The sequence below is a fragment of the Pleurodeles waltl genome, chromosome 1_2 (genome assembly GCF_031143425.1).
Source record: "Pleurodeles waltl isolate 20211129_DDA chromosome 1_2, aPleWal1.hap1.20221129, whole genome shotgun sequence".
NCBI classification, from domain to species: domain Eukaryota; kingdom Metazoa; phylum Chordata; class Amphibia; order Caudata; family Salamandridae; genus Pleurodeles; species Pleurodeles waltl.
The window spans coordinates 974,729,093-974,755,324 of NC_090437.1; the positions used below are offsets into that span (position 1 = coordinate 974,729,093).

Genomic DNA, 26,232 nt, shown 5'->3' on the forward strand with positions numbered 1-26,232 from the left:
CTGGCAAAGTATACCAGAAATCACGTGTTCTATGTTTAGTTAAAAAAAAGCCTCCAAGACAATTGACATAATTAATAGAAACAATATTACAACACTATGTAGCCTTAATAAAATTCAGGGTCCCGTACATTTGTAAATCATCCAACAAGCTAATTTCAACACTAAAGGAACTCACCTCTTTACTTCTTCCCTCACTGCTGCACCCTGATGTTGTCTAGCAGCCTCATTTTCATCTGCAAAAGATTAAACCATTAACATAGGTTATGGGGCAGGTGCTACATATATTTCATATTCATAACATTATATCAAACATTAATTTATACAACCAGACCCTCATAAGTCAGCCATTGTTCTATGCGATAATTATCACATCTGATTAAAAACCAACACACAGGTGTACAGTATTTATTGAGTGTGATAATTGTCACAAAGCACAGGTTGTTGGGAAATAACATGCCGGTTTTGGTGCTTACCAAATCCAAATGTGCATGTTCTGATAAATACTGGCCATTTTTACCCCATACATTATCTGTATGTTTGACCTGACCAAATGTATCACAAAACTCATAAATCCTAAATGTGTGATAACAAGAGTCATTCAACTTATCCGAATTTACTGGCCCTCTCATGATGTTGGAATCACTGTAAGTACCTACATTTGGTTCTAATGAACCAGCATGAACCTTTTGGCAAGATAATAAACCTTATCTTCTACTGTTTAGGTACATTTCCAGATTACAAAAGTCAAACCATTTCTAACTTGAGGGCTAGGTCATTTTTGTTTAGATATAGAAGTGTGAGGGCTTGGTTAATGAACTTTTAAAAATGCAGGGACGTACTGACTCAGAAGCTCCCAAACGCCCCCCTCCCAAATAAATCAAAGCAATAAAAATTCTGGATATATTAATATCTGTAGCACATCAAAAGTAATAATAAAAAGCAACCTGGCGGTGTTGTCCTATCCTACAATGCATGGAGCATGCTAAAGGTGCTTTCTGTGTTTTGCAATGCAATCAATGTTTAACGTCATAATTTGACGTTGGTATGTGGAGCACCTGTACTATTAAGAACCCACTACATTGATGTAGCATAACCCAAGTGCAACCATAATGAAATGAACACATCAAATTAGGTAAAATACAAAGAGGTAAGCCTAAGAGCAATGCTTATAGTAGGATGTACTGTTATGTTTAGCTTTAGAGGATGGTTTAATTTAATGCAAGAAATATGGTTTTTTTTGGGGGGGGGGGGATTAGGGCAGGCTTAGCTTAAGGTAGTATGATGTTACAGTTTGAAATGGGGCTTTCATATGAAGTAGGCATAACACTGGGACGAGATTTAAAGATAGCCTTGGTGTCACCTGGTAGGTTAAAATTAGGAAACGGTTATGGTTTATTGTTCATGGTCAAGCGTTTATGGGGAAGTTCCCCCCCAAAAAGTTGTTTTTCAGGACTGCATGGTACCCAATACAAAAAAAAAAATCTGTAATTTTACTTTTTTCTCCCCAGTGTAATATTATGGCGGCTACCAAGTGTTCAACTTTAGCTGTTAAAGATGGGAAGAAAAGTGTCAGCACTGACAAAGCGGACGGGAGAGCAATGTCGAGTAGACAAGACATACATGGGCAAGAAGCAATGGGGAAATAAAGAAGTACATGATAACAAGTGCAATAGGGACATGCACAAAGGCAACAGACTCAACACAGAGTGCAGAGGACAAGAAGTACATGAGGGAGATAGGATTGCATGTGTTTTGCAGCTATGTAGTGCTAACACCCCCTCCTCCCCCCAAAAAAAAAGCTTGAAAAGCAACCTGTGGAAGCATGAAGCCAGTCAATCAAAAGAGATGGTAAAGAAGCAATGCTCCAAGGGAGGGACAAAAAAGCTTGACAAGCTTGGACATGAATACGAAGTAGGCAAACAAGAGTGACTGGACATTCAAAACAAGTTATCCTGATCAAGTTTTTATACTGCGACAAGGGGCACTCCATAACATAAGTATGTAGGTACATTGTAAGCAAGGTATTCTTTCCACCTGTGAAGCTTATAAGGATTTTCACCAGCTTTTCTCTAATCTTTTCCCATAATAAGAAAGATTGGATATTTACTCCTGACAATGGCAGAAGTAGAACTTCTTCTAGGTTCGGGAAAAAAGTGGTTGGAGGGAAAATGAACTTTTAAACTCTCAATAGATTTTCACATGAGTAAATCTACACATGCATATATGCCCATGTTAGAATACAGTTCACAAATATTTTATAGGGGTATGATTTCCTGGTATACTTCTGGTGAATTCATGAAAGCCACTAAGTCAAAGACATATAGAATGGGTGCACCTTTGTGACTTTATTTAAGAATTGGGTCCCTAATTAGGTCTGGCGTTAACAAAGATATTTTGCTTTTATGAAACTTCTATTTCTCTCTCTATCAGCTGGCTTTACTGTGAGTGATGACATTCAGCTCTTCCACAAGGAGCATATTGTCACACAAAGTCGTTTTGTTCAGTGTCAGGAACTACAGTGGCATAACAAAACTGAAGGGGGCCCCTTGCAAAGAACATGGAGGGGGCTGCGGGTCCTTTGTTATGCCACTGCTGGCAACGTTTGCTTTTAGAGATCAAAAAGGTTTCCGTTTTTTTTTTGTTTTTGCCAGCATTTGCCACAATGATGAGGGCCTGGCAACTCCTACAACAAAGAGTTACAAAGGCCATGCCAATGCAAGACACGCATTGATGAAACTAAAAAAAAAAAAAAAAAGGAGTCGGATCGGCTGGCTTTGTCAGTGCTTGTTTATTTTCATGCTTGCAATAATCTTGTTGAAAATGGTTACAATGATTTTCCATTAGGAATATTTTTGGGAAATACTAGCATGCATTAACACATTCTACTAAAATGACGCTTCAAAGAAATAGCACCTAAAATTTCTCAGTAGGGAAACTTTTTTTTTCCCCCCAGTTGCATTTTTTCTGAATATTTTATTTTAAAAGCAAAGAATCCTCTCTCTTGCTTACAAGCTTCTCCAAACATCAGCATCTAATCGGAGATCATTCTGGGAGCATTATACTTAGCCTCATATTGTTAAACAAACTTTTCAAACGTGTGTACACTTTTTTATTTTACTGGAACCACTGTCAGAAGTGCAGGGTGACCTTAAAACATTTATTTACAGCGCTCACCCTAAGAATGAAGGCTTTCAATGAATGAATCATAAATACACAGCTTTAGCACATGGACACACATTACCTCAACTGCAGACAGTTTCTCTCTCTGTAAATTGGCAGCCAAAGGGTTTGTGCTGCAGAGGGCTGGGCCTACTTGTCCCAAGGACAAAATAAACATGAAAACGTGTTGCCCTTGACCCCAAACAAGATGTCCCTGGTGTTGTGCGATATAAATTCCGCATCCCTGAAGCTGATGTTTGAACACCGTTGGGTTTAGCTTATTTTTCTTTCTTTTGCTCTCTCCTATAAACATTGTTTAGGACAAAGAGTACTGTCAGCTGCACACCAGGGTGAGTTAAAGTACGAAGCCAGACAGTAGTGTGTAAGCGCAAATCCAAGTTACAATATGAATGTCTCTATCCAATTGTATGAGGGTCTGATGGGTTACTGTTACTTGTTAATAGCCATACACATGCATGTAATATAGAATATGTGGATACAATATATTTAAACTTAATGTGGCTGCTTGTAACTATAATTTAGGGTGTTGTAAATGTAAGCTGGTATTTTGTGTATACAATCTTTTTCAGGTAACAGCCAGTGGATCCCTCCTTGAATTTCTGTTGGACCACTCGTGGTTTTGTATCATTTCACATATTATAATTTCTATTGATTTCTCTTGTTTGGAGCATAGTTGGGAACAGAAGCAGTAATATTATTGGGCCTGAAGAATGCCATAACACCTCTTTCGAGGGCTGCAGCCAGAAACATGTTGACCTAAAGATCCTGGTAGGTTTTAATTTTTCCTGTAGTGGTTTGCTTTTTAATCCTGGCCGAGACGCACCAATAAAAGTATCTGCGTACTCTGTAGCCTGTTTTGACACACCTCATGTTTTACACATGCTCAGCTGACCTCATCACTCTTAGCTCGTTACAGGGGTCCCTCTTAAAACATCTGATGAGATAGCCCCTCAAAAGTGAGGGGAGCTGTAGCCCACACTGACTAGCTATCACGGTGTGAGGAGGTTCCCTATGATGAAGCATGTTAGGGTGAGGAAATTCGTCCTTCAAAAAGAATACTCCACTTTGACTAGGTTACACTACTTTACAACTGGCTTTTACAGATCCAGGGGCTCTTTTGTGCTATATAATGAAATTAACTTTACCATGATGTGCAGCGACCGAGGAATGAGGGTGGAACCGGAAGCGAACCTCTCGATCAAGTGCAGCAGGCTGCAGCGCGTTGGGCTCTGTGGTTAGAATTGGGTGTTCTACCGCGCCACGATTACTAACAGCAGTATTGATGCCAGGGAGGCATGGGCTTGTGTCTGGAATATGCAAATTATCATTGATTGCCTCTCTATATGCCGGGGCGGAGGATGGGCTGTCTTGGGCAGCCAAGATGGAGCACAGGGCGAGGACAATAACAGCAATGTTAGATGAAGTATACACCTGAAGGGATAGCGGGGACAATCCCCTGTCATGGAGGGAGGCTGGTCGAGCCTAAGGGCTGGAAGGGGGGGAAACTGCCAATGTATACTACTCATTGATGTATGTATGTTAGTCTAGTACATGTTGTAGCTGCATATCAAAAATCCAATAAATAAAATTAATTAAAAATAAATAAAAAATAAAAAACTTTACCACGGTGTCCTAACTTTAAGCATAGGTTTACAGCAAATGTTATGCTATTTTAATGAAAAAAGAAAAAATACAATGCTCTTGAATCATCATTTTATACTCCCATGATGCACAATATTTTTCCTGTTGCTTAAGACCATCTTTTAAATGTCACCACAATACTTTTTATAATTTTCTTCAAGTTAATTGATAATAGCTGGGAGACAAACAAAGGTGAACTGGTATTAGATACCTCATCTTGCCTGACCAATTTTAATAGAAAGGCCCTTACAATGATTGGAATATGTTTCTATTTAGGATACTTGAATGTACAGATAATGATTGTAACTTCTGACATGTTAGAGTCTTGTGCTTATAAACAGAAGAACCCCGACCAGAAACCCCAAATTATCAACTTTCTCCACTGGCATTCAAAATGTACTTGAGCCATCAAGAGAGAAATGCTGGATATTTTTTATAGTCCACCAATACCCTTCCTTGCTCTCCCTGGTGCTGGAAGCCAAATCATGCAACGATATAACTTCTCCCTTTAGAAGAACTGCCGACTGGAACATCAGTGTTCAAATTGACTTGCAGCATCTAGGGCAGTTGAACTTCAGCCCTGGGTCGTTCCAAGCCAGCATGGCTGTGGCACACCCACCACATCTACATTTTTTTAATCCATGAAATTTTAAGTAGTGCATTTTCTAGTGGTGTACTTTCGTATTTTTAAAAATGAAGACTTTAGGTATAGTGCCCTATGAGTAATTCATGAGAAGCAATTTAAACGTCAGACTTTTTTTTTTTTCCTCCCTAGTCACCAGCAAGCAGTGCTCAATTTAAGATGGTGGTTTCCGGTGGGGTTCCCCTGCTTTTATTTTTGAGGCCCAGCACTTATTTTTCTGCATCAGGTATTTACTGAAAGCAAAAAAGACACACATGGAAAAGACGGAGGAAGAGAAAGATGGAGAGCGCACAAATGGGAGAAAGCAGAAAAATGCAAGAGTGAGCTGAAGGGGCAGGGTGTGTCTGTAAATGGATTAAAGAGGCCCGAGATGGCTTTAGGATTATATTGCCTCAGTATTCTGGGCTCACACATTTAATTGCAGCAGCTATGCATTTCAGAGGAGAGCTTTGGGCACCGCACATTTTTATCTTCAAATTGAGCACTGCCAGGGAGGGTTTAACAGAGTCTCTTCTTTAAGCTGCGAACTGCAGCACTGGTCTTATAGAGAGTATCACAGGTCGGAACTCATGTCTTTGGTACACCCTAATGATCTGGCTGTGTTATATAACCAATCTGTCACAATAAACCTAAGAAAACTGTATCTCAATCAAAGAAGGCACACGAGTTAAAAAATAAAAATAAAAAAAATAAAAAAGAAGGGCACCCCACTTGGGGAAAAGCAGCTGAAAGTTTGCTGCGAACCTGTTGTCCCAGTCTCTGCCTGGAGAGATATATACTTTTACACCCCTAAATAATAGGCCCGTGGTCTACAAGACATCAGCAGAACATCAAAAGAAAACAATGAAACAAAGATCTAGCGTAATCCTGTGCACAAAAGGGGCTTGGAATCAGGTTCTGTCCGTAGGCACATGTTCCAAATCATGTAATGGCCACGAGGGCAAGGAAATGCAGGTGTGTTTTTGAAATAGGCTACATGCCTTCAACTGTGTGCTAACCAAGGAGGAGAAAATCAGGCATTCCCACAAGCCACCGGGTTCACAAAAGTACCAAACAAGCTCCAGCCCGCCACACCCATGCTGCAGGAACACGTGGCACCTACAGGTAGTGGGTGCCTACGAGGCAGCCATCCTTGAAGCTTCCCACATGCATAGGCAAGGGAGCACAAGACTCAACTCTACACCACTTTCTGATGATGTGAGAGAATGCAAGACAGAGAGGAAGACCCTGCCACCTAATGTGATGCTTGACTGCAGGGCTGCTATCCACTCTATGTAGGTGTGTAGGAGCCGTAACCAAGGGGTGGCATTCCTTTAGACTGATACAAATTATTTGGGTTCAATGACAAGTCTCCAACTTTATTTTGTCAACTGGAAAAGTAAAGCCAACTCCCCCAGTTCACAGTACCACAGTATGGTTGTGGTAAAGTGAACCGTCTGTTGCTAAGACAATATAAACATCCTTGTTTATCCTATGTTCTGAATGGTATCTATGGCTCGTTAGTACAAAGCATTTAGGGACAGATGTACTAAACTTTTAGCACGTTGCAAACAGGGAATTTTGCTGTTTGCGACGTGCAAAAAGCACATCACAGTGTCCAAACCCTGTTTTGCGATTCAGTAACTTGGTTACCGAATAGGCAAAACGGGATTGCAAGTCGAAATTAGAAAGGGGTGTTCCCTTCCTAATTGCGAGTCGCAGCGTGAAGTTGTATTGTTTTGTGACTGCGAACGCAAAACAAATCACGGTTAGCACTCATTTCAAATGGGAGCTCACCCATTCACAAAAGGTATGGCATTACAAACATTTTTCCAGAGCAGGCAGAGGTCCTATGGACCACTGCCTGTTCTGAAAAAAATGAAACAAAAACGTTTCATTTTTTAGTTTTGTAATGCATCTCGTTTTCCTTTAAGGACAACGGGAGCATTACAAAAAAAAAACTGCTTTATTTAAAAGCAGTCACAGACATGGTGGTCTGCTGTCTCCAGCAGGCCACCATCCCTGCGAGTTCCGCAAGTCTCAAGGGAGTCGCAAATTGCGACCCACCTAATGAATATACATGAGGTGGGCCTTTGAGACCCCTTGCGAGTCGCAGATGGTGTCAGGGACACCATCCTACATTCCGATTTGCTCTGACTCACAATTTTCAAGTCGCAAATCAGAACCTACCTACCTACATTTGGCCCTTAGGGTCAAGTGAACTAAGGAAATACCTTGCGCTGTAAGCGCTGTTCCCATTACTGACAGTGGTCCCAATATGAAAACACATAAACGTGATTGCAAAGCTAACAATTTGTGGCTATTGCTCGGTCAGGGTAGTGAGCGCTATATAAATGCTATCTGTAATATCCCCATAATGCTGCTTCTTACATTCAAATGCATGCCAAAGAACTGAACCAAGTTTGGTGATCGTTTTGAATGGAGAATTGGAGAAAAACCGTTAATAGCAACGTGGAGAAGTGCACCCAGATTTTGAACCCTTAATGGACGTAGAATTGCTACTTTCAGAAATTCACGAGTTTACAGAATGAGATTTGGAAACAATACTCATTACATGACTTTCATAATTTAAATATGTCTGCATATATTTGTTCATGCAAAAATCTAATGAGAAAAGCGGAAATGTACTTGTTGAAATAGTTGTATTTTTTCCTGTGTTGCGACAGTGGGTGGATGGTGAGATAAGGTATATTTTCATAGGGAGGAGAGGATGTACTGCAGTGGTAGGGCGACCGCCTCAGAGCAACATCCTTTAATTCTGGGCAAATCACTTGGGGCCAGATGTACAACGCGTTTTGCATGACGCAAACTGCAGAAATCGCAGTTTGCGCCAAGCAAAACGCGCATCGCGATGCACATTCCCATTCTGAGAGTCGGTACCGACTCTCAAAATGGGAATGCGACTTGCAAATAGGAAGGGGTGTTCCCTTCCTATTTGCGATTCGCACCGCAATGCAGAATTGCTTTGTGACCGCTGTCGCAAAGCAATTCAGTTAGCACCCATGTGAAGTGGGTGCTAACTCAGTTGCAAAAGAGAAGGGGTCCCCATGGGACCCCTTCCCCTTTGTGAATGTCGCCAAAGATATTTTTTCCAGAGTAGGCAGTGGTCCAATGGACCACTGCCTTTCTCTGAAAAAATGAAACCAAATGGTTTAATTTTTTCGTTTGCATTACAACTCATTTTCCTTTAAGGAAAACGGGCTGCAATACAAAAAAAAATGCTTTATTAAAAAAGCAGTCACAGACATGGTGGTCTGCTGTCTCCAGCAGGCCACCGTCCCTGTGAGTGCAGGGAATCGCAAATCGCAACCCACCTCATTAATATTAATGAGGTGGGTCTTTGCGACTCCCTTGCGATTCGCAGATGGTGTCATGGACACCATTCTGCATATGGTTTTGCGAGTCGCAAAAACATTTCTTTCTACATCTGGCCCTTAATCTCCCTGTGCCCACGGATAGTGTCTTGAGAGCTTTACGGGAGATAAGCCATATGATATAAATCAACATTTCATTTCTAGTGGACAAAAAGACTCCTCTCCTGGCACCCCCACCCTTTCCAGAGACGAGGTCACAGTCAACCCTGCAGAACCTTTTATTGTGGCCTTTAGCATGAGTACATTTCCAACCTAACTTGAGCCTCTGTAAGTACAATTGCTCACATGAAATAAATCCTCTCAACATTTTTCAGGTGTATTTGAAACTTACATGCATACAGAACTTTGAGAACCGATCCTATAACATTGACTGTCAAGGCATTTGCAGAGTTCATCTAGTTGTGAAAAGTAAACCAGTCACGCTCTTGGTAAGTGCTCAGACTTATTGTAAGCAACAAAACTGAAGCACAGTGAGATGAAGTGACTTGCTCAAGAATTAAACAATGTGGTCAAATGAAAAAGGGATGCACTTTTAAACGTCTTGTTGACCGTCACCAGGCAACATAGTGACTAGACAAACTATAATCTGTATTTAGAGTAACACTTTATGAAATTGAAGCAATGCTTAAAAATAATCAGGGATATGGAATTCCTATAGCCCAACACCAAGGACATATTGTTTGGGGTCCAGTACAACACGTTTCCATTTTTATTTTGTCCTTGGGACAAGTAGCCTCAATCCCCTGCAGCACAAACCCTTTGGCTGCCAGTTTACAGGAAAAGGAACTGTCTGCAGTTAAGATAATATTTATGCCTGAATGATAATGCTGTTTGTATTTGTGGTTCACTAATGCAAAGCCCCTATTTTTAGGGTGAGTGCTCTAAATAAATGTTGTAAGCTCTGACTGCACTACTTGACAGTGGTTACAGTAAAAAAAAAAAATATATACGTATATACATGCACACGTTTGCAAAATTAAAAACATGAGGCTATGTATAATGCTCCCAGAATGCTCTCTGGTTAGATGCAAATAGTTGCAGAAGCTTGAGAACAAAATTTATAATTATTTTCTTTCAGAGGAAAATGCAACTGGGAAAAAATCTTTTGCTAAACTACTGTGAAGGTCAAGGTACCATTTCTTAGAAGCATCATTTAGTAAAATGTGTTTTTTCATGCCAGTTCTTCCCAAAAATCATTATAATGGAAAATCACTAACCAGTTTTGACAAGGTAATGGGAAACATGAAAATGAACAAGCACTGGAAAAGTCAATAGGTTTGACATTGGCGTTCAGTCTTTTGGTTTTGCCAATGCATGTCTTGCTTTGACATGGTTTTTTATAAAAAAAATAAAAATAAAAAAAATAAAAATAAAAAAAATAGTTGTGGGAGCTGCCAGGCCCTCACCGTTGTAACAAACATTGGTAAAAATCACAATTATTTTTTGATCTCAAAAAGCACACATTGCCACCTTAGTTCCTGCCACTAATTTGTGTGCCAATATGCTCCTTGTGAAACAGCTGCATGCTATAACTCACAGTGAAGCCAGCCAATAGATGGCTAAAGAAAAATATAAAATTTTAATAAAAAGAAAAAAAAGCTCTTGGTTAACGCTAAACCTAATTAGGGGTTTAACTCAAATTAAGTCACAAAAGCGAACCCATGTTATATGTCTTCGCATTACTGCAGTTTTATGTTCTTTTTGAATTCCACTAGAATTGACAGAAGTGACCAGGAAATCATACTCCTAGATAATTTGTGAACTGTATTTTAGCACAAGCAAATATGCATGAATAAATGTGCCCATGTGAAAACCTGTTGAGCGTTTACAAGTTTACTTTCCTTTCAACCACTTTTTTCCCCAACCCTGGAAGAAGTTTTACTTCCACCTTGGTCAGGAGTAAATTTTCTAATCTTTCTTAGTATGGGAAAATATTAGAGAAATTATGGTGAAAACCCTTAAAACAATCTAGTATGCTTACACAGACTCAAAAGGTAATTCCAGCCCCAGAACTATTGCTTACTGATTCCTCCACCCTCACTATAGCTCTGCAGACCAGTTGAAACATAAGGACATTGAAAGTCTTCAAGCCGTACTATAGTATAAGCCCTAGCACAATCAAAGAAGCTATTATCAGAGGTCTTTTATAATGAGAATGCTGCCCTAATCTGTCACATGACTCTAAAAGAATATGTAGATGTATTTACAGGACACACAGGTTTATGAAGTAGCCTGCCCCATGGACAAGTAAATATTTTAATACATTCCACACCCCTGGTAATGTTGCCAGATAAATTTACAAAACTTTCTCAGAACACAAAGGAAAGGGAGCAACAGTATGATAAAACAATAAGTCTTGAGCTCGACAACAGTAGTCAGCATAATGAAAACTCTTCCACATAAGGCCTCTACCAAGATCAGGTCACTAACCTAAGACAGACCATTAATAAATGTAGCCTACACGAACTCGTGGCTTGTGCATATTCAAAGAAGGAACAATGAAGAATAAGGATCTCATTTTATGTGTGTGAGAACATCGTCCAACTAAAGTTACCAAATTGCAAGACCTGAAGCGTGTATCGTATACAAAAAGTACGTGTGTGAGGGGCGCACAAATAAGGGGAAGGGGGCGCACCAAAGCTTGACAAGAAGTTGTTTGTATTGGTAAAAGTATAATGAATTAGGACATCACTGAAAAGCTCCCTACCCCCGTCCCTAGGCTCTCTGCTATGAGTTTTCGTACCACCATAGAGCCAATCATCCTCCTCATCTCCGTCACCTCCACGGGTCGCAGGTGCTGCAGCTTGAGCGGTCTCAGTTGGAGCAGGATCGGGACTTGCTGCGAGATCCGGGCCTGGTGATCCTCCATCGCTCTTCCCGTCACGCGCCTCATCTTGTCCCACAGCACTGCTGGGGGGCCCCGCCGGCTCCGGCGTCACTTGCATGCGCTCCGGCGCGAGCTCCCCGCCGCCACTGGCAGGCATTTCGCCAGCGGCGGGAACGGGGGAGCCGCTGCTGGAGTCAATGGCTGCGGTCGGGATGTTGGCGGCGACGCGGGACAAATATTGATAAAAACAAGCTTAGGACGCAACGTGCGCCGAGCCACAGCAATCCCCAGGCCGCCGGTCACCGCAGCTGCGCATGCGTGCCTTCTCCTCTCACCCTCACGGGCCGCCACGATGAGATTCGAAACAGGATGGCGTAGGAAAGCCGAGACACTGAATACGGAAGCACCGCATTGTTCTACTTCCGTGCTCACCGAGTGATCCAAGCTCCATTTTGGTTTATGATACTTTGATTATCTCTTTAGGTTAGCGCTCTAGTTGTTTTTTGAAACCAGTTTGTATAGTGAAAACTATTCGTCTTTACATTTTCAAATTAAACTTTATTAGAATAAGGCGGCAAACAAACATATTTCCAAAATATACATGTAAAATGTTGAATGTATCTATTAATTAAATCTAGTATACCAACATATATGAGAAACTCAGGATTTTCAAATTAAGCTAAAATAGGAGTGACACTATCTTTCTAAAGCTGAATTAAACCAGGTGAAATAAAAAAGAAACAATATAACATTTATAAGAAGAGAAAGGGAGGAAAGTAGAACAAAAATATTTGAAAAAAAGCACTGGCAAAGCCAATAGATTTCGGCTGTTTTTTTTTCTCTTTACCTAACTGGATTACAAAATATTAGAAACGTTTTATAATAATGTTTGTTTTAAATTTGATAATCCATTAATAGTTGTTTATGTTGTTGTTTATTAATTCAACATATATCACAACATAAACAACTATTAACGGTTTATTAAATTTAAAACAAACATTATTATAAAAATTTTCTAATATTTATAATCCAGTTAGATAGGAAGAAGACAGAGAAGACTGCAGCTAGGAAAGAAGACAGCCGTAAAGAAAGAAGACAGAAGACGGCATATGTTGAAGAAGAAAGAAGATGGCAGCTAGGAAAGAAGATAGAGAAGGTGGCGTTTAGCAAAGAAGAAAGAAAATAGCAACAAAGAAAGAAGACAGCAGTGAAGAAAGAAGAAGGGCAGCGCGAAGAAAGAATACAGAGAAGATGACATGCTGCAAAGAAGAAAGAAGGCAGCAGCAAAGAAAGAAGACAGAGAAGATGGCAGCGAAGAAAGTAGACCTCAGCGGAGAAAGAAAACGGCATGCAGAAAGTAAAAAGAAGTACCATCAGTGTCACAGCCAGATGGCAAGTGACTGGAAGGACTACTTGGTCCAGAGGCAACACAATGGCATGAAAGGCAAAGAAGACAGTAGGAAATGAAGCAGACAACATGCAGACGACATTCTGGCCAATCAGAAGCATGTAAATTAGAGCAACGTTGGACCAAGCCAGGTAAGTAAGTTTTTTTTTATCAACAAAAGATTTTGCAAGCACATCGTGCAAGCGCACATGTGCAGGTGAAACCTAAAAAGGTTACAGAAATACTCTCAGTGTTGACGAAAAGAAATACGCCAATGACAACCTTCTTTTATTCAAATACAATGGTCATATTTGCAGTGAGAATTACAATTTCCATATTACATTTTTAAAACCTTCCACTTTCCTCTTTTAAAATGTTGGCATGTATGTGTCCTCTATTTTGTTTTAAGTCATCAAGACCATATGCCCTTTTTTGTCGTTTTGCGTTTTATAATGTACATACTAGTTTGCAAGACACACTAATAAATTAAAACCATCCTGAGAGACCTCTTTGTTATGTTTGAAGGATATCTTCATTCAGGCTATGTGCACACAATGTATCTATGTGAATGCCATACTAGCTGTGAGAATGTCTGGGCATTCTATCTAGTGCTCCCATTAGAGAGTCCTTGAATGTATTCTGTAGTAAATTGTTTCTTATTGCTTGTTCTATTGGTGTATATCCTATGAACCTGTACACATGTAAAATATATGACTGTCTTTGTTTAAAGTCCTATTAAAGGATGTAAATCTTGAGGGGTAGAGAAAGCCCCTTTTGTGACGCCGCGAGGACCTGCGGTGCCCCACTTGCGGACTGCCGTCAGCTCGGCAGACCGAGTCCTGGACGGCCTTTTCTGCAGTGGGCCGCGTCTTGAGCTGCGTTTCGGGACGCTGCCTATATTTCAGTCCGCAGCGTGACCAGTATATCTTTCTTTGGGCACTGCTTCATGCGGCGCCCGCTTTTTGCCCTTATATTCTCTCTTACCTATTCTCTCTGCCTTTTTTATTATTTCTTGTTTTCTCTTTCTTTATGGTTTTCCTCTTAGCCATCTTTTTTTCTTCCCAGGAGTCTGCGTTTCGTTCCCTGCATGCTTTGCTTCCTCTTTTACACCATGACTATTTTTCCATTCACTCAAATGTGGCTTTTCAAAATTCAAAATGGTGTCTTCGGAACTTCCTGCGTGTCACTTCCTGTTTGCCAGTATATAAGCACATTTGGTGTTCTGTTCCTTGCTTTGCCAACACTTCTGGTCTGGTGGTGCTCCTCGCTCCTGTATCCAGTGAGTTTTTTGGATTTCGCCTGTTTTCTCTTGTCTGCGGTTTTTGCTGTTTCCAGTTCATATTACGCTTCTCTTTTTTCTTACCTCTTTTTCAGGAGTTCCTTGCTTCTGAGGTTTTTCCCAGGATTGGGTTTTTTCCTCTGGGACTCCTTCTGGAGGTCACTGTCTGCCTGGTGTTACTCTTTCAGCAGCACCGTGGCTACTGGAAAGGGTCGCCTATACCTTGGTCAGTCTAGAACCAGCAAGAGACCAGGTGTTCCATCAACAGACAATCGCGGTAGGAAGCATTCAGATCGTGACACCTTTCCCCACTTTGAAAAAACAAATCTATGCTGGATTTCTCCTAGAACTGTACTGAGTTCTTTGTACTTATGGTTTATATGCTTACTGCTAAATTGCCCTAAAGATACTCTGTAACCTGCCTAATTTTCATACATAAATATTTTAACTTACTTCTGTCTGTCATTCTTATTAAATGTTCCTCACCTGCTGTTGAGAGTGTCAGCTCCAGTCGGGGAGCACCAATGTCTGTACTGGGACGTCACCCATCCCAGTCCTAGTTATTGCCGTGCTCTATGAATGGTACATAAGGTAAAGAAAGTGCATCAACATAACCAGTAGCAGAGGTGATGTTTCCGATTGGAGTCAATCCAAACTAATTGGGCATAGAACCAGGTACTGCACCTTCATTGTTTAGACGGTTTGTCCTGAGATCTAAATTGACCCAGTCTTAACCCGATCCTGGTTCCGGAGAAACAAGGTGACTGAAAGAGACCAAGAATGTATCAATTGTGAATTGCATGCAAAATGTGCTTTGATTATCATATCTTTCAGAGCAATAGTTATTGCGTTTCTGACTATATTTTTCTACTTTTTATAAAAGTACCTCAGGTCTGAATACTGATTTGTTGAATTTGCCTGCTAGGTGAGGTCCACTGTGAGGCACTATCAGTCACCCACAGTAGAGACTTAGGGCCTTATTTAGATTTCGGCAGAAAATCCATCACAACAGTTACGGATATCCTGTCTGCCGAAATATAAATCCCATCATTTCCTGTGGGATTTATATTTTGGCAGACGAGATATCCACCACCGTTGTTATGGAATAATCCGTTCTCCAAAATCTAAATCATGCCTGTTGAAGGTGGCACGTTCTGGTTGGCTGAGGCAAGGCCCAAATGGGGCAGATTCTACTACTCCTATAAGGGGTGGGTTATTACACCGATTGTATAGCTCGTGCTCACCCTTGGGTAGTTTGGCAGGGACACAGTAGCTTGGCACAGACACAGGGGTAATGTGTAAAGCATTGGCACAGCACTACCACACAACAATTACACTGAGTGTCACAAAAGAGACTTTACATGAGGTGTGTGTAAAGAAAGTTTGTATTCAACAAACACATTATTAACAATCAATCAATTAAACATTTATAGAGCACGGCTAATCACCCACGAGGGTCTCAAGACGCTGAAACTGTATGATGCTGCGTGGAGGAATGATCATTCGAACATCCAGGTCTGTAGTTCTCTTCTGAATCACTGGAGTGCAAACCTGAGGTGCAGGGGGAGGTTGTTCCAAGCCTTGGCTTCCAGGTGTGAGAAGGAGCATCCTCCGCTGTTGGCTCGATGGATCGGTGGGGTGTCTGCGAGGCAGAGGGAAGCTGATCGAAGGTGTCTGATTGGTTGGTGGAAGGTCAGGCTTTTGTTGATGTATGCTGGTCCTTCACTGTGCAGGGCCTTGTGGGCATGGGTCAGCATCTTTAACTGGCATCCCTTATGAATAGGAAGCCAGTGTGGTTTTTTGAGAAGGGGTGTGATGTGGGTCCTTCTGGGGAGGTCAGTATGAGTCTTGCTGCTGAGTTCTGTATTGTCTGGAGTCTCTTCAGGAGGCGTGCTGTGATTCCTACGTAGAGCGTGTTTCCATAGTCAAGTCTGCTAGTGATGAGGGCCTGTGTGACAGTCCTTCTGGTGTCAGCTGGGAGCGACCTGAAGATCTTGCGGAGCATGCAATCGTGTGGAAGCAGGTGGATGAGACTGAATTGACTTGTTTTTTCATGGATAGCTTGCTATCCAGGATGATGCCAAGGTTGCAGGCGTGGTCTGTTAGGGTCGAGGGGGAGGTGCCAAAATGTGCGGGCTACCATGTGTCAGTCCATGGCGAGGTATTGTCCAAAAGATGAAGACTTCTGTTTTTTTGGTGTTCATCATGCATCTGTGGAAATTACCTTTTGTGGTGGAGGGAACATCAGACAGTGAGAGGATGAGCTGTGTGTCGGCGTAGGAAATTATGTTGAGTCCATGTGATCTGACAGTGACAGCCAGGGGGGGTCATGTAGGTGTTTAAGCTGGTCGGGCTGATGGATGATCCTTGGGGTTCTCCACAGGCGATCTGGGGTCTGAGGTGAATGGTGGGAGACTGATCCTTTGGGTTCTGCCGGTGACCTAAGAGGCAATCCATTTGAGGGTGTTTTCTTGAATCACAATGTGGTGGAGTCTGTTAATCAGGATGTGGTGGAAGACAGTGTCAAACTTGGAGGACAGATCCAGAAGGATGAGGGCTGCTGTTTCCCCAGAGTCCAGGAGGGTTCTGATGTCATCTGTGGCTGCAATCAGGGCTGTCTCAGTGCTGTGGTTAGCTCGAGATCCAGATTCGGAGGGGTCCAGGATGTTGTTGCCTTCTAGGTATTGGGTGAGTTGCTCGCTTTCTTGAGGACTTTTGCTGGATGGGGGAGCAGAGAGATGGATCAGTAGTTTTTCGATTTGGCTGGGTCAGCAGATGTTTATTTCAGGAGGGGCCTCACTTAAGCATGTTTCCAGACCTCCGGGAAGGAGGTTGCGGTTAAGGAGGTAATCAGGATCTTCCTGCGTACTTAATAAATTCCACAATTCACTGATTGTCTTGCTTCCGAGGTTGAAGACGTGGTGGGAGCAAGGGTCCCACAAAATGAACATCATGTAACATCTAGAACTATAACCAGTAGTACTAGGACCAACTATGTTATTACAACATTAGCAGCATGTACACATGAGACAAAAAAATACTTTCCCTTCCAGTACCCTAATGCCTGAACCACATTGGCAGCACGAGAACCACCCCAGCGATCACCTCAATTCAATAACAAACAGGTATAGGATGAATCCCGGTTCCCAACTATAGCAGCAATGTGTGCATACAGAGAATCTCAGCACTTTTAAGATAGCTCCACTGCCTAGGCTGCACAGGTAAACGTCAACCACGATAGTAAACAACGTGCATGGCACCCCTGCTGTGCAGTGTAGTCAAGCCCAGGCAATCACTCCCACACACTCACTCTGCACCGTTAAGTGGTGCCACAGATATCAGGAGGGCTAGTACACACACACTCACACATACTCGCTTCCAGCACCCTAATTCGGTGCTCTGACATTCAGGAGGTGAGTTGTCAATGAGTTCCCAGATCCCTTTTGGACCCAAACCTTCCTTCACCCTCCAACCAATTCCTACCCCTGTAGTGAATCCAATCTTGTTTTAATGGGAAACAAAAGTTAGCTTAGCCTTCTGGCTTGCGGACCTGTGCCCCCGTCACCTAGTGACTTTTACCCTACTTAGCTTGCTCTGTTTTAGCACAATTATTTAATGATATGTTTCCAAGATGGCTGCATTGTTTCTAGTTAGGCCAGTGTTTTAATTTCACATTATCAATGCCACCGTACTAAGGCGTCAATATCAAGCGACAAAGATAAACAAACTGTAGGTATTCACATGAGGTACTTTCCCTCTTCACGTCTTCGAGGGAATTGTTTACATAAATTACTGTCCCAAGCCTGTCTTGTTATCTATTGTTTGGTAACAGACATACGTCAGGGGTCTGAGCAAATCTGTATAAATGCACGTCACTTAGACAGATAGTCAGACGGATTCCGACCAGATGCCATCGCTGCTATCGATGCTGCACGTCGCCTTGACGCTGACCCAGTCTTCGTGTCCCTACGGAGTTTGAGCTAGAGACCTCATTCTAAGGTAATGAGGGTTGGGGGGTCTCTTCTCATGGACATGGCATTGGCAGATTAAGTTTATCACACCTAGCTCTCTTTAGGTTAGGGATTAGGTTCACATTATTAGGGTATAAGGATGTATTTTATACTTCATGTCATTTCATGCTATTGCAAGATGGTGGGGGTCTTCGTATTAATGCTTCTTGTTATCACAATTCTGTTTCTTGCATTGTTCATTATCCTAATCATTGCAGCCCATGCAACTTATCGTAGATTGCAGTTTTGTTAAATAAAACCTATTGGAAACTTTACTGCATCTCCTTATTTGCCTGTGTCTGACTGAGACATATTGTTAATGTGAGAAAGGGGTAATCTCCGTTTAACTACAACACTCCCTGAGATGTCGCACTCTTGAGTCCATGCATAAAGGCTGCCACAAATCACCTTTTACTGTTTAGGTTTTTGGTGAGGTGCTGCTTGTGAGCCGGGAGGGTTGGGATGATAGTTGCGACTTGTTGTAGGACTGGCATAGTCGCCTGCAAACATAAGTTCTGTCATCCTTAACCCAGCAGTATTGCCTAGAGCAAAAGTCAAACTACAACACCCCTAAGTGATAGAGATGTCGTAGCCTTTGCCTGGATACTAGGCCAGTTACGGCCAGTGGTTACACTTATTGAGAACCCCTATGCAAAGGAGGGGGTGGAGAACGAGAGAATGGCTGATCAGGCAACAGTTGATAAATGGAGGTTTGACCATACTCAGCTGTCCCCACACCGGTCTTCCAGCGTGGGCCCTGGTCTGCAAAGCACAGGGGGAGTCCCCTTGGGACACACACTGTTCACAGTGGCACCCAGCCATGCCAGATACTCCAATCCACAAATAGTTACCAATTCCATGCCTCCAGGAACGGAAGCACCATGTTTGGGGTGCAATGAATTAGGCCACCCCATGCCTCCGGTCACACACGAAGAGTTACCAAGTTCCGTGCATTCCTGGTATGGGCAAAATGTCTCGTGCGCGATGGCCTGAGTCGCACCAGACGATTCCAATTGTAAATGCCAAGTGACCAATGCAGTGCCTCCCTGGAATGAGGAACAATGTGTAGTGCATGATGACTTGAGTTGCACCAGACAATATCGTTTGCACACAAAAAGTTATCAGTGCAGCACCTGCCTGGAATGCGGCACAATGTTTGATGAACAATGACTTTGAGTCACACCAAACAGTTCCGCTCACACATGAACAGTTATCAATGCAACACCTCCCTGAATTGAGGCACAACGTCTGGTGCGCGATGACTTGAGTTGCACCAGACAATTCCGCTTGCACATGAAAAGTTATCAATGCAGCGCCTCCCTGGAATGAGGCACAACATCTGGTGCGCAATGACTTGAGTCGAACCAGACATTTTCGAGCATACGATTAGTTCCAGTCTCATACCTCCCTGGAATGAGGCACAATGTCTGGTGCATAATGAAAAATCCAGTCACACACACACATACGCGAGTTCAGCAGTGCTGCACGAGGTAGAATCCCGCACTGCTCTTGGTACATCACCCCTCCAAGGGTCACAACCAATGACACAGACACCGCATACAATGAGCATACAGTTGAGTGTCACATGGGAGAAAAGCTGCACGCTCAAGAAAAGCGGGACACGAGGGGTCCCACAACTGGTGAATCCGCTCACCATAAACCAGACACTTAAGCATGTCGTGGCCCCACGATTAAGGGCCATACTCCTTGAATGCTGGCAGTACTTTGAAGGCACTGCACCAGGCAAATCCAGTCTCCAGGGGCAAATCTTAGTTCTGTGCTGACACCATTGCTGCCAGGTGGAATCAAGCAGATGACGCAGACAAATACAAAAGCACCTCTTTCCAGATGACACAGGAAAAAGGTGTAGGTCCCTTGCAGGAGATCTTTTATGTCCCCGAGACCTCCACAAAGAACAGGGGCCAAGCCAACAAGCCCTTGGAGACCACACTTCAAAGTGCCACACTGCAGCATGCAGTTTGCACCGGCCAGCCATGATGCAGGAAGGGTGCGCGGTCCCTTCCAGGGCAGTAAATATTCCTTTGCACAACAGATTCCTCTGGCAGTGTATACCAAACAGTTCGTGGTCTCCATCCAGCATTCCTGCAAGTGTATCTCTAAGTTGCTGAAGTGTGGTACCCCTAGTTATACTGAAGTGTGCCTTTGAAGCTTGGGATTGTTCAAAGGGTTCCCCTTTGAGTCACAGATGTCTCCGATACATTTCAGTCCTGTCTGCCATGAAATGCAGATCTTAATTTTTAGTGGGGCCATGATCTGGCTCAGAGAGGCCAAGTGTCACAACCTCTCCCTCCAGTCTATTCAGCCAGGCCCTCAAATGGCGGGGGAATGCACAGATGTGTTTCCCCCAAGCCTCCAAAGGAATGAGGCTGAATTAAAAAGGCACATAACAGGAGTTTTAGAACATAGAAATGCTCTCTTTCTAGAAGTGGCATTTCCAAGGCATCACTGACAAAGCCACCTTTACCATTGGGGAGGGTTTATCATTGTGAATCTAATGATATTAAACACAATGAGGCTGCTTCACTGCAATCCACTAACGCAGCTACGATTAATTGTAGGCTTTCCCCAATATTAACCTATGGGCAAAGCAGCTCACTTTTTGGGCACACATCTTCTGACGCACACACAAGCCTGCAGGGGCAGGCTACACACAAGGTTTAAAAACAACACAGATGTGCGAGTGCGTCCATACAGGCCTGCTGTAACAGGCTCAGTGTATATATATATATATATATATATATATATATATATATATATATATATATATAAAAACACCATTGTGCAAATGTGGACATGCTGGCAAGCTGTGTCAGGCTCAGTGAGTATTAAGCCACCATTGTGAAAGTGTGCACATAGTGGAAAGCTATGCCAGGCTCAGTATATACCTGAAGACACCAATGTGCAAGTGTGCACATGCTGGCAAGCTGTGCCAGTCTCAGTATGTATGAAAGTACTATTGTGCAAGTGTGCACATATTGGTAAGCGATGCAAGGCTCAGTAGATACATGAAAACACTACTGTGCAAGTGTGCACAGTTTAGCAGGCTCCACATCCTAAAATATGTAGGAAGGGCACACACAGTTTCACACTGTACTTACCTTACAGTGGGAAAGCATCCAGGGCCCTAAGACCACTCCAAGAGGATCAGCAAAATCTCAGGGAAGAGCCGACCTCCTAGGTAGGGAAACTCATGTGGGGGTTCTTTCTAATGTCCTAATACATGGTGTAGTGGTCAGGGCTGTACCTGCCCTGGGTATGCGGTGTACCTTTTTACAGGGGGCTCCTGGCTACGGCACCTTAACTAAGCATGTAAGCACCCCTTCCTGGAACGGGTAGGAAGGGCGCGCACACTTTCTCACTGCAGCATAGTGAGAAAGGGCACAGAGTCCTAAGGTCATGCAAAGAGAGTCAGCAAAAACTGGGAGGAAAAAGTAAAAGGTTTCAAGGAAATCGCCTAAGAAGGGCCATATCCAACAAGCCCCCTAATCTTTTCTGTATGGGTGTACTAAAAGAGCTTGTTGATGATTCGTTCCCAAGTATACAGGGAGTGTATATGCAGAGTATAGTGGCTTTCGCAGGTCGAGGGTTTACGAGTGCATGAAAACACATAGGGGGTCATTACTACATTGGCTGTAAAAGCCGCTTACCGCCATGCAGAAGACCGCTAACACGCAGCCGCGGACTTCCGCCACGGTAATTATGACCCACAGCCCCGAATCTGCCAAAATCCAGAAACCCACACAAGTCCGCCACACCAAATGTCAGTGATAAACTGGTGATAACAAAACCTCCACCGTCACGCCAACAGGAATACGCCCACACTATCACGACCCACGAATCCGTGCAGTGGTCTTTCAACCGCGGTATTCCATTGGCGGTACACACCGCTGCGCTCAAAATACACACACATTTACAAAACACATCCACATTGGACAATTCCAAATACACACACCTGATACATATACACACACCACTCCCACACATCCAATACAATATAAAACACACACCCACATCACCCACAAACCCTTACGACCAGAATTGCGACTGAAGGCCAGAGTGAGACACTACCAGAAACAACACTAGCATCCACAGGCATTCAACACCATCACGCCCACAACATCCAAGCACCTCACACAACACACCTCTAAATATCACCCCACACATCACAACACACACCACCTCACACATCACCCACACCATCCCATGGCCCCGCAAAGACACCCCAGGTTCTCTGAGGAGGAGCTCAGGGTCATGGTGGAGGAAATCATCCGGGTAGAGCCACAGCTATTCGGATCACAGGTGCAGCACACCACCATAGCTAGGAAGATAGCTAGGAAGATGGAGCTATGGCGAACAATAGTCGACAGGGTCAACGCAGTGGGACAGCACCCAAGAACTAGCGATGACATCAGGAAGAGGTGGAACGACCTACGGGGAAGGTGCGTTTCCGTGGTCTCAAGACACCACATCGCGGTTCAGAGGACTGGTGGCGGACCCCCACCTCCTTCCCCACAACTAACAACATGGGAGGAGCAGGTCTTGGCTATACTGCATCCTGAGGGCCTCGCATGAGTAGCTGGAGAAATGGACTCTGGTAAGTCACTCTTCACTACTTTCACCCCCCCACCTGCATGCCATCACATACCCCCACCCTCGCCCTCACCCCCATCACTCCAACTCCTCACAGATGTCCCAATATCACAAACCACACATCCCATACACCCCCCTAAACCATCATCACACAGGGTCCTACACAGGAATGGAAGCACTGGGGTACACGGTCACCCACCCATTGCACACCATGGCACACACAGATGCAATAATCATGCCTTTACACCCCTGCAGGACCCCTACCCAACGTCACCGGACAGGAGGGACCAGATATGTCCACTCCACCCACAGTAGAGGCCCACAGTGATGACAGCAGCTCTGTCCAACTGGATCTAGATCAGTGGTTCCCACCCTTTTGATTTCTATGGACCCTCACTTTAACATTAATGGAACCCAGGGACCCCCACTGAATCATCATGGGAAACTGAGGACCCCCGCCTGAGTCATTACTGGAAGCTGGGGACCTAATTTGTCAATATTTGGTAATAATTTTTAATTTTCTAGGCTCTCGCGGACCCCCTGAGAAGGCTTTGCGGACCCCCAGGGGTCCCTGGACCACAGGTTGGGAACCACTGATCTAGATGACCAGTCCGGCCCATCTGGGACCTCGGGACAGTCGGTTCCCCTCACACTGGCACAGGCCACTACAGAGCTTCCCCCCCTCTGGAAAAACCAGCACAGCACCCACCCAGCGGGCCCATACCTCTATCCCCAGGACACGTCAATCAGCAGTGTGTCCACCACTACAGGGAACCCAGGCTAACCCACCACCCCAACAACACCAGGGACCTGGGGCAGTGGTAGTGGGCACATGGTTCAGGGGACAGAGGCACAGGAACACAGGGGAACTGGGAGGGCTGCTGTGCGACAGGGGTAGGACAGGCCCAGGGAACCCACTCTCCACAAGGCCCTCTCCAATATCATGGGAGCCTACCACCATTCCCAGGAGACGATGGCAACGGTACTGGCCAAGTTTCAGGAGACCCAGCAGCTGCAGGTGGAACAGTATTTGGGGTTCAGGGAGGAACTCCAATCCATCAGTTCTACCCTGGACACCATTGTAGGGGTGCTGAAGGAACTCGTGAACACCAGGATGGACACTGTGGCACAACAAGGGGCCCCTGACACTAGCCTGGACGATGAATTGCCCACCACCTCTGCCGGTGCTAGTGGACAGGAGGCACTGCCACAGGACCACCACACCAGCACCCCACCCCCTGCAGATGGAGAACCACCCCGCAAGCAGTCCCTGAGATCCAGGACAAGGACAGAGAACAATGCCAAGATCCCCGCCAAGAAATGAGACCACCCAGAATGTCATCCTTCTGTCCCACTTTGTCACCCTGTCCATCCTTAAACTGCCCCAGCTCCACTTCCTATGCCCCTTTGGACAATGCACCTGTGAGACTGATAGACTGGACTCTGCCATGGACATTCCTCCACCATCACCCTTGACCATTTTACAACACCCTCCAATATTGAGCACTTAAATAAACACCCTTAAATCACAAAACAATCAGGAGTCTGTCTGTGATTTTGAAATTGTGTATTAGCAATTACAGTGGCAAAATGCTATATCAAATGTAATGTCAACATACCTATGTCACACAGCTCTAGTCCATGCGGAAACAAAGCAGATGTCACACAGTGGGACCCACATCTGTGAAATCGTAAGGGAAAGTGACAACTCAGTGACCATACACTGGGTGAAAATGACAGACAGATGAGAGGTAGTAGAATTAAATCAGATGTAGCAGTGTTGTCTTCTTACCTGTGTCTCACTGGAAGTATTGCAGGATCACCGTGTTCCTGTTGTCTATGTCCTCTTCTTCTGCTTCCTCGTCTTCACTGTCCACAGGCTCCACAGCTGCCACAACACCTCCATCTGGACCATCCTCCTGCAGAAATGGCACCTGTTGTCGCAAAGCCAAGTTGTGAAGCATACAGCAGGCCACGATGATCTGGCATACCTTCTTTGGTGAGTAGAATAGGGAACCCCCTGTCATATGGAGGCACCGCAACCTGGCCTTCAGGAGGCCGAAGGTCCGCTCTATAATCCTCCTAGTTTGGCCATGGGCCTCATTGTATCGTTCCTCTGCCCTTGTCCTGGGATTCCTCACTGGGGTCAGTAACCATGACAGGTTGGGGTAACCAGAGTCACCTGCAAATGTCGAGGGACAACTGTTAGACACACACTAACCCTTAGGGACATCCCCAGACCCAGACAACTATTCACACTGTTTTGGGTCCATGTCCTCACCTAATAGCACACACGGTGCCTCTGGAGTTGCCCCATCACAAAAGGGATGCTGCTATTCCGCAAGATGTAGGCGTCATGCACTGAGCCAGGGAACTTGGCATTCACATGGGAGATGTACTGGTCTGCCAAACACACCATCTGCACATTCATGGAATGATAACTCTTCCGGTTTCTGTACACCTGTTCACTCCTGCGGGAGGGGGGGAACCAAGGCCACATGTGTCCCATCAATGACACCTATGATGTTGGGGATATGTCCCAGGGCATAGAAATTACCTTTCACTGTAGGCAAATACTCCACCTGAGGGAAAACGATGTAGCTCCGCATGTGTTTCAGCATTGCAGACAACACTCTGGACAACACGTTGGAAAACATAGGCTGGGTCATCTCTGATGCTATGGCCACTGTTGTTTGAAATGACCCATGTAGGAAGTTGGCTCTGTATGTACTATTTCAAAGTAAGAAATAGCATGCACAGAGTCGAAGGGTTTCCCTTAGAGGTAAGATAGTGGCAAAAAGAGATAATTCTAATGCACTATTTTGTGGTAGTGTGGTCGAGCAGTAGGCTTATCAGAGGGTAGTGTTAAGCATTTGTTGTAGACACACAGGCAATAAATGAGAAACATACACTCAAAGACAATTCCAGGCCAATCGGTTTTTGTATAGAAAAATATATTTTCTTAGTTTATTTTAAGAACCACAGGTTCAAGATTTACAAACAATACTTTAAATGAAAGGTAATTCACTCAGGTATCATAGGCACTTTGAATCAGCAAAATAGCATGTACAGTTTTTGCACAAATGGCAATAAGCTATTTTAAAACTAGACAGTGCAAATTTCAACAGTTCCTGGGGGAGGTAAGTGTTTGTTAGTTTTGCAGGTAAGTAAACCACCTACAGGGTTCAAAGTTGGGTCCAAGGTAGCCCACCATTAGGGGTTCAGGGCAACCCCAAAGTTACCACACCAGCAGCTCAGGGCCGGTCAGGTGCAGAGGTCA

General features: G+C 43.9%; 1 protein-coding gene across 6 annotated transcripts in view; it reads right to left on the bottom strand.

Annotated features, from left to right (window-relative positions):
• The window catches only part of FIP1L1 (factor interacting with PAPOLA and CPSF1), a 510,903-nt gene extending 498,769 nt beyond the window's left edge, over nucleotides 1–12,134 (bottom strand). The window contains exons 1-2 of one of the 6 annotated variants that reach the window (XM_069201295.1): nucleotides 11,582–12,134; nucleotides 176–233 (exon numbers count right to left, since the gene is read on the bottom strand). In XM_069201295.1, coding sequence (XP_069057396.1) covers nucleotides 176–233; nucleotides 11,582–11,822 — 299 coding nt within the window. In that variant the 5' untranslated portion in view covers nucleotides 11,823–12,134. Of the gene's footprint in view, nucleotides 1–175; nucleotides 234–11,545 lie in introns of all 6 variants that reach the window. The other 5 variants (XM_069201279.1, XM_069201288.1, XM_069201311.1 and 2 more) reach the window with 5 other exon arrangements.
• Between the last annotated feature and the right edge of the window lie 14,098 nt (nucleotides 12,135–26,232).